At 52.8% G+C, this 15,860-nt stretch overlaps 1 protein-coding gene across 1 annotated transcript in view; it reads left to right on the top strand.

Moving 5' to 3' along the window:
- The first annotated feature begins 2,570 nt into the window (after positions 1–2,570).
- LOC144738048 (arf-GAP with Rho-GAP domain, ANK repeat and PH domain-containing protein 1-like) overlaps positions 2,571–15,860 on the top strand; it is a 17,624-nt gene continuing 4,334 nt past the window's right edge. Inside the window, exons 1-3 of the mRNA XM_078620949.1 lie at positions 2,571–2,737; positions 8,932–9,038; positions 12,175–12,374. Coding sequence (XP_078477075.1) covers positions 8,977–9,038; positions 12,175–12,374 — 262 coding nt within the window. The 5' untranslated portion in view covers positions 2,571–2,737; positions 8,932–8,976. The remainder of the gene's footprint in view (positions 2,738–8,931; positions 9,039–12,174; positions 12,375–15,860) is intronic.

Here is a 15,860-nt window from a genome sequence, read left to right as displayed (position 1 = left end):
CACCATCACCACCATCATCACATCATCACCACTATCATCACCATCATCACCACTATCATCATCATCACCACCATCACCACCATCATCACCACCATCACCACCATCATCACCACCATCACCACCATCATCACCACCATCACTACCATCACCACCATCACTACCATCATTACCATCACCACCATCACTACGACCATCACCACCATCACCATGATCACTACCATCACCACCCACCATCACCGATATCATCACCACCATCACCACCACCATCACCACCATCACTACCATCACCCACCATCACCACCATCAACTACCATCTCCACCATCACCACCACCACCATCATCACCACCATCACCACCATCACCACCATCATCACCACCATCATCACCACCATCACCACCATCACCACCACCACCATCACCACCACTACCACCACCATCATCACCACCATCACCACCACCACCACCATCACCACCACCACCATCATCATCACCACCATCACCACCCACCATCACCACCATCATCACCACCATCACCACCATCACCACCATCACCACCACCACCACCACCATCACCACCACCACCACCATCATCACCACCATCACCACCACCACCACCACCATCACCACCACCATCACCACCATCATCACCACCATCACCACCAATCCATCACCACCATCACCACCACCCCACCACCATCACCACCACCACCACCACCATCATCACCACCATCACCACCACCACCATCATCCCACCATCACCACCAACATCATCACCACCATCACCACCATCATCACCATCATCACCACTATCATCACCATCATCACCACTATCATCATCATCACCACCATCACCACCATCATCACCACCATCACCACCATCATCACCACCATCACCCACCATCATCACCACCATCACTACCATCACCACCATCACTACCCATCATTACCATCACCACCATCACTACGACCATCACCACCATCACCATGATCACTACCATCACCACCACCATCACCGATATCATCACCACCATCACCACCACCATCACACCATCACTACCATCACCACCATCACCACCATCACTACCATCTCCACCATCACCACCACCACCATCATCACCACCATCAACCCACCATCACCACCATCATCACCACCATCATCACCACCATCACCACCATCACCACCACCACCATCACCACCACTACCCCACCATCATCACCACCATCACCACCACCACCACCATCACCACCACCACCATCATCATCACCACCACCACCATCATCATCACCACCATCACCACCACCATCACCACCATCATCACCACCATCACCACCATCACCACCATCACCACCACCACCACCACCATCACCACCACCACCACCATCATCACCACCACACCACCACCACCACCACCATCACCACCACCATCACCACCATCATCACCACCATCAACACCATCATCACCACCATCACCACCACCACCACCCATCACCACCACCACCACCACCCATCATCACCACCATCACCACCACCACCATCATCACCACCATCACCACCAACATCATCACCACCATCACCACCATCATCACCATCATCACCACTATCATCACCATCAATCACCACTATCATCATCATCACCACCATCACCACCATCATCACCACCATCACCACCATCATCACCACCATCACCACCATCATCACCACCATCACTACCATCACCACCATCACTACCCATCATTACCATCACCACCATCACTACGACCATCACCACCATCACCATGATCACTACCATCACCACCACCATCACCGATATCATCACCACCATCACCACCACCATCACCACCCATCACTACCATCACCACCATCACCACCATCACCTACCATCTCCACCCATCACTACCACCATCATCATCACCATCATCACCACCATCACCACCAACACTACCACCATCACTACCATCACCATTCCTAACATACACCTATGACCCCCCCCACCCCATCCCCCCCCACCCCCATCCCCCCCAACCCCCATCCCCCCCCACCCCCATCCCCCCCACCCCCCATCCCCCCCCCCCCATCCCCCCCCCACCCCCCCATCCCCCCCATCCCCCCCCCATCCCCCATCCCCCCCCATCCCCATCCCCCCATCCCCCATCCCCCCCACCCCCCATCCCCCCATCCCCCATCCCCCCACCCCCCATCCCCCCATCCCCCCCCACCCCCATCCCCCCATCCCCCCCCATCCCCCCATCCCCCCCCATCCCCATCCCCCCATCCCCACCCCCCCCCCCCCACCCCCCCATCCCACCCCCCCCCATCCCCCCCCACCCCCCCATATCCCCCATCCCCCCCCACCCCCATCCCCCCATCCCCCCCCCACCCCCATCCCCCCCATCCCCCCCCATCCCCCCATCCCCCCCACCCCCACCCCCCCCACCCCCCATCCCCCCCATCCCCCACCCCCCCATCCCCCCATCCCCCCCCACCCCCATCCCCCCCACCCCCCCCACCCCCACCCCCCACCCCCCCCCACCCACCCCCCACCCCCCCTACCCCCCCCCCCCAGGAGTCACGTGACTCGCTGCTGGGGGCGTTGCTGGGCGTGACCACGCCCCGCCCGGGCGGCCCCCGTGGCCCCCGTGGGGCCGCCTCGTGACGCGCGGCGCCCTCAGCCTCAAGGGGCAGCGCGCGCTCGCCGTGCTGCACGCGCACTGCCTGCACGTGCACCGTGACGCGCAGGTGGGGGGGAGGGGCCTGGGGAGGGGGAGGGGCAATGGGAGGGGGAGGAGCTATAGAGGCTCTGCCTGCACGTGCACCGTGACGCGCAGGTGGGGGGGAGGGGCCTGGGGAGGGGGAGGGGCATGGGAGGGGGAGGAGCTATAGAGGCTCTGCCTGCACGTGCACCGTGACGCGCAGGTGGGGGGAGGGGCCTGGGGAGGGGGAGGGGCATGGGAGGGGGAGGAGCTATAGAGGCTCTGCCTGCACGTGCACCGTGACGCGCAGGTGGGGGGGAGGGGCGTAGGGGAGGGGGAGGGGCATGGGAGGGGAGGGCGGGGCTGCAGAGGCTACCACCCCACCATCACCACTACCCACCACCACCACTACTACCACCACCACAGCACCACCACCACTACTACCCTACCACCACCACCCCCACCACCACACCACCCCCCACCACCACCCCCCCCCACAACCACCCCACCCCCACCACCCCACACCACCACCACCACCCCCCCCCCCCCAATCCGTCTCGGGGTTCCTCCATCAACAGGAGAAGCGCCGTGGGAAGGTTTGGGGCCCTCTCGGTGCAGAGGAGAGGCTGCCGCTCCTCCGTCAGGAGCTGGACCGGTACCACCTGGGCCTCTGTGGAATACAGGAGGTCTAGTGGACCGGTTCTGGTGTCTGAGTGCACAGAGGAGAGGCTGCCACTCATCTGTCGGGAGGTGGACCGGTACCACCTGGGCCTCTGTGGCATACAGGAGGTCTAGTGGACCGGTTCTGGTGTCTGAGTGCACAGAGGAGAGGCTGCCACTCATCTGTTAGGAGCTGGACCGGTACCACCTGGGCCTCTGTGGAATACAGGGGGTCTAGTGGACCGGTTCTGGTGTCTGAGTACACAGAGGAGAGGCTGCCACTCATCTGTCGGGAGGTGGGACCGGTACCACCTGGGCCTCTGTGGAATACAGGGGGTCTAGTGGACCGGTTCTGGTGTCTGAGTGCACAGAGGAGAGGCTGCCACTCATCTGTCGGGAAGTGGATCCGGTACCACCTGGGCCTCTGTGGAATACAGGAGGTCTAGTGGACCGGTTCTGGTGTCTGAGTGCACAGAGGAGAGGCTGCCACTCATCTGTCGGGAGCTGGACCGGTACCACCTGGGCCTTTGTGGAATACAGGGGGTCTAGTGGACGGTTCTAATGTGTGCAGAGGAAAGGCTGCAACTCATCTGTTGGGAGGTGGACGGTACCACCTGGGCCTCTGTGGAATACAGGAGGTCTGGTGGACCGGTTCTGGTGTCTGAGTGCACAGAGGAGAGGCTGCCACTCATCTGTCAGGAGCTGGACCGGTACCACCTGGGCCTTTGTGGAATACAGGGGGTCTAGTGGACGGTTCTAATGTGTGCAGAGGAGAGGCTGCAACTCATCTGTCAGGAGCTGGACCGGTACCACCCTGGGCCTCTGTGGAATACAGGAGGTCTGGTGGACCGGTTCTGGTGTCTGAGTGCACAGAGGAGAGGCTGCCACTCATCTGTCAGGAGCTGGACCGGTACCACCTGGGCCACTCTGGAATACAGGAGGGGTCTAGTGGACAGTTCTAATGTGTGCAGAGGAAAGGCTGCAACTCATCTGTTGGGAGGTGGACCGGTACCACCTGGGCCTCTGTGGAATACAGGGGGTCTAGTGGGACGGTTCTAATGTGTGCAGAGGAGAGGCTGCAACTCATCTGTCAGGAGCTGGACCGGTACCACCTGGGCCACTCTGGAATACAGGAGGGGTCTAGTGGACAGTTCTAATGTGTGCAGAGGAAAGGCTGCCACTCATCTGTCGGGAGCTGGACCGGTACCACCTGGGCCTCTGTGGAATACAGGAGGTCTGGTGGACCGGTTTCTGGTGTCTGAGTGCACAGAGGAGAGGCTGCCACTCATCTGTCAGGAGCTGGACCGGTACCACCTGGGCCACTCTGGAATACAGGAGGGGTCTAGTGGACAGTTCTAATGTGTGCAGAGGAAAGGCTGCCCACTCATCTGTCGGGAGCTGGACCGGTACCTGTAGACCGGTTCTGGCTCTGGTCATCATGAGGGGTGGACAGTTCTCCACTGGGCGGCTGGAAACTTCCAAACAACGGGGAGTGGCTCTTCTTCTGATCAAAATAATTAAGGGGGCGTGGGAGCGTGGCGGTGAGGTTTGGGAATCTGTAAGCCCCAGGCTACTTTGGGCTCGCCCTCCCCCATGAACAATGGGTGAGGAGTGGTGGTGGTTGCTTATGCCCCCAACGAAGATGAACATCAATGGAGGGATGCAGGCAGGGCCAATGAGTCGGACGCCTTCTGTGACCTCCTGTCACGGGTGCTGGCTAAAGTGGCCCCTCGGGATAGAGTCATCTTGTTGGGTGACTTTAATGCCCGAGTTGGTTCATGATGCTGCCACCCTGATCTGGAGTGATTGGAAGGCGTGGGCCAGATCAGCTCAATAACAACGGTAGGAGGAGGCTGATAGACTTCTGTGCAGCCCGTGGGTTTTGTAATTACCAACACGCCTGTTCCAGCATTAGCGCATCCACACAGCATCGTGGATGCATGCCGGGTCCAAGCAAGAACATCTGCTGGACTGCATCGTGTACGCTGTCCAGACCTCCCCAGAGATGGTGGCTGACGGAGGAGGTGTTCCGGCTGGTTGAGTGAAAGCGACAGGCCCACTCCATCGTCTCAAATATGCAAACATCGGAAAATGAGGAGGCTTACTGGAGCCTCCGCTCGGAGATTCGCAGAGCCGTGAGGCGATGCAAGGATGGGTGGTGGTGGGCGCGGGTTGTGAAGGAGATGGAATCTGCGTCAGTAGCTAGCAGAGGTCGCAAACGGGTTTTGATTCCTTACTCGTACCCGGCCGCACCAGGGTCGCAAAGGGCTACCCGTACCCGTACCCGGCCGGGTACGGGTACCCGTTCCCTACCCGTACCCTACCCGAAATGAGTGACAAACGGTGACTCACCAGTGACTCACGGCCTACCCGTACCCGTACCCGGCCGCACCAGGGTCGCAAACGGGTACCCGTACCCGGCCGGGTACGGGTAGCCGGGTATTGGGTAGGGTACGGGTATCGGGTACCCGGTTGCGACCTCTGGTAGCTAGTGATCACAAATGATTAATTCCATAATTTTGATTAATTCCAGCGCCTCACCCATCACCAACCTTAAGGGAAAGAACGGTAATTCGATCTTTAATCCCAACGGGCCATCTGCGCCTGCCTACGATCCCTCCAGGGTTTAAACCTGCAGGCTGGATTGTGTGAGGAGCTCACAAATCCTCGAAAGATCTGGACACATTCCCATCGGTGAGCTCCTCCGGCAGGCAAGGCCGCATGCCTCAACAGCTTTTGTTCGGTGGGATCGAGGGGGCTAAATGGGCACGGCACGGGTTTGAGAAGAGATGGAGTGATGTGGTACAGGAGGCACGGGCTAGAGAAGAGATGGAGTGATGTGGTACAGGAGGCACGGGCTAGAGAAGAGATGGAGTGATGTGGTACAGGAGGCACGGGCTAGAGAAGAGATGGAGCGATGTGGTACAGGAGGCACGGGCTAGAGAAGAGATGGAGTGATGTGGTACAGGGGGACGTGGAGCTGAGTGGACTTGCCGATGACTGGTACCAGCGGTGTCAAGATCGGCCTCAGTGGAGGAGGCTCGTGAAGGACGCTACTGGGCAGTTGGAGGCAGTCGCCCTCCAACAACAACGGAGGGCGGAGGAGCGACGCTCACAACAACGAGCGGAGCGCCGGGTGGCTAAAATATAGCAAGTTGGCACACTAAGGGGGTACAGGTGGTGCATTGACCACTGATCTCATTCAGTCGATCAACGGCACGTGCTGGGTCTGTCCTGACACCTCCTGCACCTAGCCTGGCACAGTAGGGGGTACAGCTGGTGGTGCATCTACCGGTCATCTCACTCAGTCAACCCATGGCACCTGCTGGGTCTGTCCCGTGACCTCCTCCTCCAGCACCTAGCCTGGCACAGCAGTACAACCCGTGGCACCTGCTGGGTCTGTCCCGTGACCTCCTCCTGCACCTAGCCTGGCACAGCAGTACAACCCATGGCACCTGCTGGGTCTGTCCCGTGACCTCCTCCTCCTGCACCTAGCCTGGCACAGCAGTACAACCCATGGCACCTGCTGGGTCTGTCCCGTGACCTCCTCCTCCAGCACCTAGCCTGGCACAGCAGTACAACCCATGGCACCTGCTGGGTCTGTCCCGTGACCTCCTCCTGCACCTAGCCTGGCACAGCAGTACAACCCGTGGCACCTGCTGGGTCTGTCCCGTGACCTCCTCCTCCTGCACCTAGCCTGGCACAGCAGTGCAACCCATGGCACCTGCTGGGTCTGTCCCGTGACCTCCTCCTGCACCTAGCCTGGCACAGCAGTCAACCCATGGCACCTGCTGGGTCTGTCCCGTGACCTCCTCCTGCACCTAGCCTGGCACAGCAGTCAACCCATGGCACCTGCTGGGTCTGTCCCGTGACCTCCTCCTGCACCTAGCCTGGCACAGCAGTACAACCCGTGGCACCTGCTGGGTCTGCCCCGTGACCTCCTGCCAGCGGGCGTTCAACACTTCACGTGGCCTCAAGGTGCACTTGGCCTGGCACAAGCGTCGTGGTGACGTCACCGCCACTTAATGGCGAATGGCGGTTCTTGTTGTGTAGCTGTGTGTAGCTGTGTGTGTAGCTGTGTGTGTGTAGCTGTAGCTGTGTGTGTAGCTGTGTGTGTGGCTGTGTGTGTAGCTGTGTGTGTGGCTGTGTGTGTGTGTAGCTGTGTGTAGCTGTGTGTAGCTGTGTGTGTAGCTGTGTGTGTATCTGTGTGTGTGTGTAGCTGTGTGTGTAGCTGTGTGTGTATCTGTGTGTGTAGCTGTGTGTGTGGCTGTGTGTAGCTGTGTGTGTAGCTGTGTGTGTGGCTGTGTGTAGCTGTGTGTGTAGCTGTGTGTGTGGCTGTGTGTAGCTGTGTGTGTATCTGTGTGTGTGTGTAGCTGTGTGTGTAGCTGTGTGTGTATCTGTGTGTGTGTGTAGCTGTGTGTGTGTGTAGCTGTGTGTGTGTGTGTAGCTGTGTGTGTAGCTGTGTGTGTGGCTGTGTGTGTGTGTAGCTGTGTGTGTAGCTGTGTGTGTGTGTAGCTGTGTGTGTGTGTGTAGCTGTGTGTGTAGCTGTGTGTGTATCTGTGTGTGTGTGTAGCTGTGTGTGTAGCTGTGTGTGTATCTGTGTGTGTGTGTAGCTGTGTGTGTGTGTAGCTGTGTGTGTGTGTGTGTAGCTGTGTGTGTAGCTGTGTGTGTGGCTGTGTGTGTGTGTAGCTGTGTGTGTAACTGTGTGTGTAGCTGTGTGTGTGTGTAGCTGTGTGTGTGTGTAGCTGTGTGTGTAGCTGTGTGTGTAGCTGTGTGTGTGTGTGTAGCTGTGTGTGTAGCTGTGTGTGTGTGTGGCTGTGTGTGTAGCTGTGTGTGTAGCTGTGTGTGTAGCTGTGTGTGTAGCTGTGTGTGTAGCTGTGTGTGTGGCTGTGTGTGTAGCTGTGTGTGTGGCTGTGTGTGTGTCTGTGTGTGTAGCTGTGTGTGTAGCTGTGTGTGTGGCTGTGTGTGTAGCTGTGTGTGTAGCTGTGTGTGTAGCTGTGTGTGTGGCTGTGTGTGTAGCTGTGTGTGTGGCTGTGTGTGTAGCTGTGTGTGTATCTGTGTGTGTGTGTAGCTGTGTGTGTATCTGTGTGTGTGTGTAGCTGTGTAGCTGTGTGTGTAGCTGTGTGTGTAGCTGTGTGTGTATCTGTGTAGCTGTGTGTGTGGCTGTGTGTGTGTGTGTAGCTGTGTGTGTGTGTAGCTGTGTGTGTGTGTAGCTGTGTGTGTAGCTGTGTGTGTAGCTGTGTGTGTAGCTGTGTGTGTAGCTGTGTGTGTAGCTGTGTGTGTGTGTGTAGCTGTGTGTGTAGCTGTGTGTGTGGCTGTGTGTGTAGCTGTGTGTGTAGCTGTGTGTGTAGCTGTGTGTGTGGCTGTGTGTGTAGCTGTGTGTGTATCTGTGTGTGTAGCTGTGTGTGTGGCTGTGTGTGTAGCTGTGTGTGTAGCTGTGTGTGTAGCTGTGTGTGTAGCTGTGTGTGTGGCTGTGTGTGTAGCTGTGTGTGTAGCTGTGTGTGTAGCTGTGTGTGTGGCTGTGTGTGTAGCTGTGTGTGTAGCTGTGTGTGTAGTAATCTTTGTCTTTGGTGTCACCAGGAGGTTGAGGCTGGACTGGGGTTGCTCTTTTGCGACACGCGAACCATGAGCGTGAGGGAGCAGGCAGCTACCACGTTCACCATCACCACACCGCAAGTCACATACAAGTAGACGCGCACACTACACTACACACTACACTACACACTACTACACTACACTACACACTACACTACACACTACTACACTATACACTACACTACACTATACACTACTACACTACACTACACACTACACTACACACTACACTACACACTACTACACTATACACTACACTACACTATACACTACACTACACACTACACTATACACTACACTATACACTACACTACACTATACACTACTACACTACACTATACACTATACACTACTACACTACACTATACACTACACTATACACTACACTATACACTACACTATACACTACTACACTATACACTACACTATACACTACTACACTACACTACACACTACACTATACACTACACTATACACTACACTATACACTACTACACTACACTATACACTACACTATACACTCCACTACACTATACACTACACTATACACTACACTATACACTACTACACTACACTATACACTACACTATACACTACACTACACTATACACTACACTATACACTACACTATACACTACACTATACACTACTACACTACACTATACACTACTACACTACACTAAACACTATACACTACTACACTACACTATACACTACACTATACACTACACACTACACTATACACTACACTATACACTACTACACTACACTATACACTACTACACTACACTATACACTATACACTACTACACTACACTATACACTACACTATACACTACACACTACACTATACACTACACTATACACTACTACACTACACTATACACTACACTATACACTACACTACACTATACACTACACTATACACTACACTATACACTACTACACTACACTATACACTACACTATACACTACACTACACTATACACTACACTATACACTACACTATACACTACTACACTACACTATACACTACACTATACACTACACTACACTATACACTACACTATACACTACACTATACACTACACACTACACTATACACTACACTATACACTACACTATACACTACACACTACACTATACACTACACTATACACTACACTATACACTACACTATACACTACACTATACACTACTACACTACACTATACACTACACTATACACTACACTACACTATACACTACACTATACACTACACTATACACTACACTATACACTACACACTACACTATACACTACACTATACACTACACTACACACTACACTACACACTACTACACTACACTATACACTACACTACACACTACACTATACACTACACTATACACTACTACACTACACTATACACTACACTATACACTACACTACACTATACACTACACTATACACTACACTATACACTACTACACTACACTATACACTACACTATACACTACACTACACTATACACTACACTATACACTACACTATACACTACTACACTACACTATACACTACACTATACACTACACTACACTATACACTACACTATACACTACACTATACACTACACTATACACTACTACACTACACTATACACTACTACACTACACTATACACTATACACTACTACACTACACTATACACTACACTATACACTATACACTACTACACTACACTATACACTACACTATACACTACACACTACACTATACACTACACTATACACTACTACACTACACTATACACTACACTATACACTACTACACTACACTATACACTACACTATACACTACTACACTACACTATACACTACACACTACACTATACACTACACTATACACTACACACTACACTATACACTACACTATACACTACTACACTACACTATACACTACACTACACACTACACTACACACTACACTATACACTATACACTACACTATACACTACACTATACACTACACTATACACTACACTATACACTACACTATACACTACTACACTACACTATACACTACACTATACACTACACTATACTATACACTACACTATACACTATACTATACACTATACACTACACTCTACACAACACTATACACTATACTATACACTACTACACTACACTATACACTATACACTACACTATACACTACTACACTACACTATACACTATACACTACACTATACACTACACTATACACTACACACTACACTATACACTACACTACACAATACACTATACACTACACTATACACTACACTATACACTACACTATACACTACACTATACACTACACTATACACTACTACACACTACACTACACTATACACTACACTATACACTACACTATACACTACACTATACACTACACTATACGCTAGACTATACACTACTACACACTACACTACACTATACACTACACTACACTATACACTACACTACACTATACACTACACTATACACTACACTATACGCTACACTATACGCTAGACTATACACTACTACACACTACACTACACACTACACTACACACTACACTATACGCTACACTATACACTACACTACACTATACACTACACTATACACTACACTACACACTACACTATACACTACACTATACACTACACTATACACTACACTACACTATACACTACACTATACACTACACTATACACTACACTATACACCACACTACACACTACACTATACACTACACTATACACTACACTATACACTACACTACACTACACACTACACTACACACTACACTATACACTATACACTACACTATACACTACACTATACACTATGCACTACACTATACACTACACTATACACTACACTATACACTACACTATACACTGCACACTACACTATACACTACACACTACACTACACACTACACTATATACTACACTATACACTATACACTACACACTACACTATACACTACACTATACACTACACGCGACGAGCGACGCACCACCACCTACACCATCTACACCACCTACACCACCACCACCTACACCACCACCATCTACACCACCATCTACACCAACACTCACACCAACACCTACACCACCACCACCTACACCACCACCATCTACACCAACACTCACACCAACACCTACACCACCACCACTTCACGACGCTTCTCCCCCCCCCCGTCCACCGCCCCAAGGTTCTCGACGGACTCAGAGTCTGAGCGAGCCACGTGGCTCGCCAGGCTCCGGGAGGCTCAGGAAGAGGCCCTCGGAGACCCCGAGGTCCTGGGCCGGCTGGTCGCGGCTGCGGGGAACGATTCCTGCGCCGATTGTGGAGCGGCGGGACCGGCGTGGGCATCGCTCAACCTGGCGGTGATCGTGTGCACGCAGTGCGCTGGTAACTACACTAAGACTGACACCATCTACAACATCACCTACACCATTACCTACACCACCATCTACACCCCACCATCTACACAATTACCTACACCAACACCTACACCACCTACAACAACACCATCTACACCACCACCTACACCATCACCTACACCAACACCTACACCAACATCTACACCACCATCTACACCAACTACACCTACACCATCATCTACACCAACTACACCTACACCATCATCTACACCACCACCTACACCACCATCTACACCACCATCTACACCAACACCTACACCACCATTTACACCACCATCTACACCAACTACATCAACACCATCTACACCACCATCTACACCACCATCTACACCAACTACAACAACACCTACACCACCATCTACACCACCATCTACACCAACACCTACACCACCATTTACACCACCATCTACACCAACTACATCAACACCATCTACACCACCATCTACACCACCATCTACACCAACTACAACAACACCTACACCACCATCTACACCACCATCTACACCAACACCTACACCACCATCTACACCAACTACATCAACACCATCTACACCACCACCTACACCACCTACACCATCACCTACACCACCATCTACACCACCATCTACACCAACTACATCAACACCATCTACACCACCACCTACACCACCTACACCATCACCTACACCACCATCTACACCACCATCTACACCAACTACATCAACACCATCTACACCACCATCTACACCACTATCTACACCAACTACAACAACACCTACACCACCATCTACACCACCATCTACACCAACACCTACACCACCATCTACACCAACTACATCTACACCACCACCTACACCACCTACACCTACACCACCATCACCACCATCTACACCATCACCTACACCACCATCTACACCAACTACATCTACACCACCACCTACACCACCTACACCTACACCACCATCACCACCATCTACACCAACACCTACACCACCATCTACACCAACTACATCTACACCACCACCTACACCACCTACACCTACACCACCATCACCACCATCTACACCAACACCTACACCACCATCTACACCAACTACATCTACACCACCACCTACACCACCTACACCTACACTATCGCGTCGCTCAACCTGGCGGTGCTCGTGTGCACGCAGTGCGCTGATAACTACACCGACACCATTTACACCATCACCTACACCACCATCTACACCACCATCTACACCATTACCTACACCAACACCTACACCAACACCACCTACACCACCATCTACATCACCATCTACACCACCATCTACACCACCACCTACACCACCAACTACACCATCACCTACACCACCATCTACACCACCATCTACACCACCATCTACACCACCATCTACACCATTACCTACACCATCACCTACACCACCACCTACACCACCACCTACACCACCATCTACACCACCACCTACACCACCACCTACACCACCACCTACACCACCAACTACACCATCACCTACACCACCATCTACACCACCACCTACACCACCACCTACACCACCATCTACACCACCATCTACACCACCATCTACACCACCATCTACACCACCACCTACACCACCTACAACACCACCATCTACACCACCACCTACACCATTACCTACACCATCACCTACACTACCATCTACACCATCTACACCTACACCACCACCTACACCACCTACACCACCTACACCACCACATTCACACCACACTCACACCACCTACACCACCTACACCACACTCACACCACACTCACACCACCTACACCAACTACACCTACATCACCACATACACCACCACCTACACCATCATCTACACCATCACCTACACCACCACCTACACCACACTCACACCACACTCACACCACACTCACACCATCTACACCACCTACACCAACACCAACTACACCACCTACACCACCACCACCACCTACACCACACTCACACCACACTGACACCACCTACACCAACTACACCTCCACCATCACCTACACCAAACCCACACCACACTGACACCACCTACACCAACTACACCTACACCATCACCTACACCACACTCACACCACACTCACACACCACACTCACACCACACTCACACACCACACTCACACACCACCTACACCACACTCACATACCACCTACACCACACTCACATACCACCTACACCACATTCACACACACTCACACCACACTCACACCACCTACACCACCTACACCTACACCACCTACACCACCTACACCACCATCACCTACACCACCTACACCACCTACACCTACACCACCTACACCTACACCACCTACACCACCTACACCTACACCACCTACACCACCTACACCACCTACACCACCATCACCGACACCACCTACACCACCTACACCACCTACACCACCACCACCTACAACACCTAAACCACCTACACCACCACCACCTACACCACCTACACCACCTACACCTACACCACCATCACCACCTACACCACCTACACCACCTACACCACCTACACCTACACCACCTACACCACCTACACCACCTACACCACCTACACCACCATCACCTACACCAACTACACCAACTACACCTACACCATCACCTACACCACACTCACACCACACTGACACCACCTACACCACCTACACCTACACCACCTACACCACCATCACCTACACCAACTACACCACCTACAACACCTACACCACCTACACCACCTACACCACCTACACCTACACCACCTACACCACCTACACCACCTACACCACCATCACCTACACCAACTACACCAACTACACCACCTACACCTACACCAACTACACCACCTACACCTACACCACCTACACCACCTACACCACCTACACCACCTACACCACCTACACCACCATCACCTACACCACCTACACCACCTACACCACCTCCACCTACACCACCTACACCACCACCACCTACACCTACACCACCTACACCACCTACACCTACACCACCTACACCACCTACACCACCTACACCACCATCACCTACACCAACTACACCAACTACACCACCTACACCTACACCAACTACACCACCTACACCTACACCACCTACACCACCTACACCACCTACACCACCTACACCACCATCACCTACACCACCTACACCACCTACACCACCTCCACCTACACCACCTACACCACCACCACCTACACCTACACCACCTACACCACCTACACCACCTACACCTACACCACCTACACCACCTACACCACCACCACCTACACCTACACCACCTACACCACCTACACCTACACCACCTACACCTACACCACCTACACCACCTACACCTACACCACCTACACCTACACCACCTACACCACCTACACCACCTACACCACCTACACCACCTACACCAACTACACCACCTACACCACCTACACCACCTACACCACCTACACCTACACCACCT

This window comes from Lampetra planeri, chromosome 77, assembly GCF_965212315.1.
Source record: "Lampetra planeri chromosome 77, kcLamPlan1.2.h2, whole genome shotgun sequence".
In the NCBI taxonomy this organism is placed as follows: domain Eukaryota; kingdom Metazoa; phylum Chordata; class Hyperoartia; order Petromyzontiformes; family Petromyzontidae; genus Lampetra; species Lampetra planeri.
The sequence above is the reverse complement of the archived record's forward strand: the minus strand, read 5'-3'. Positions and strand labels throughout refer to the sequence as shown.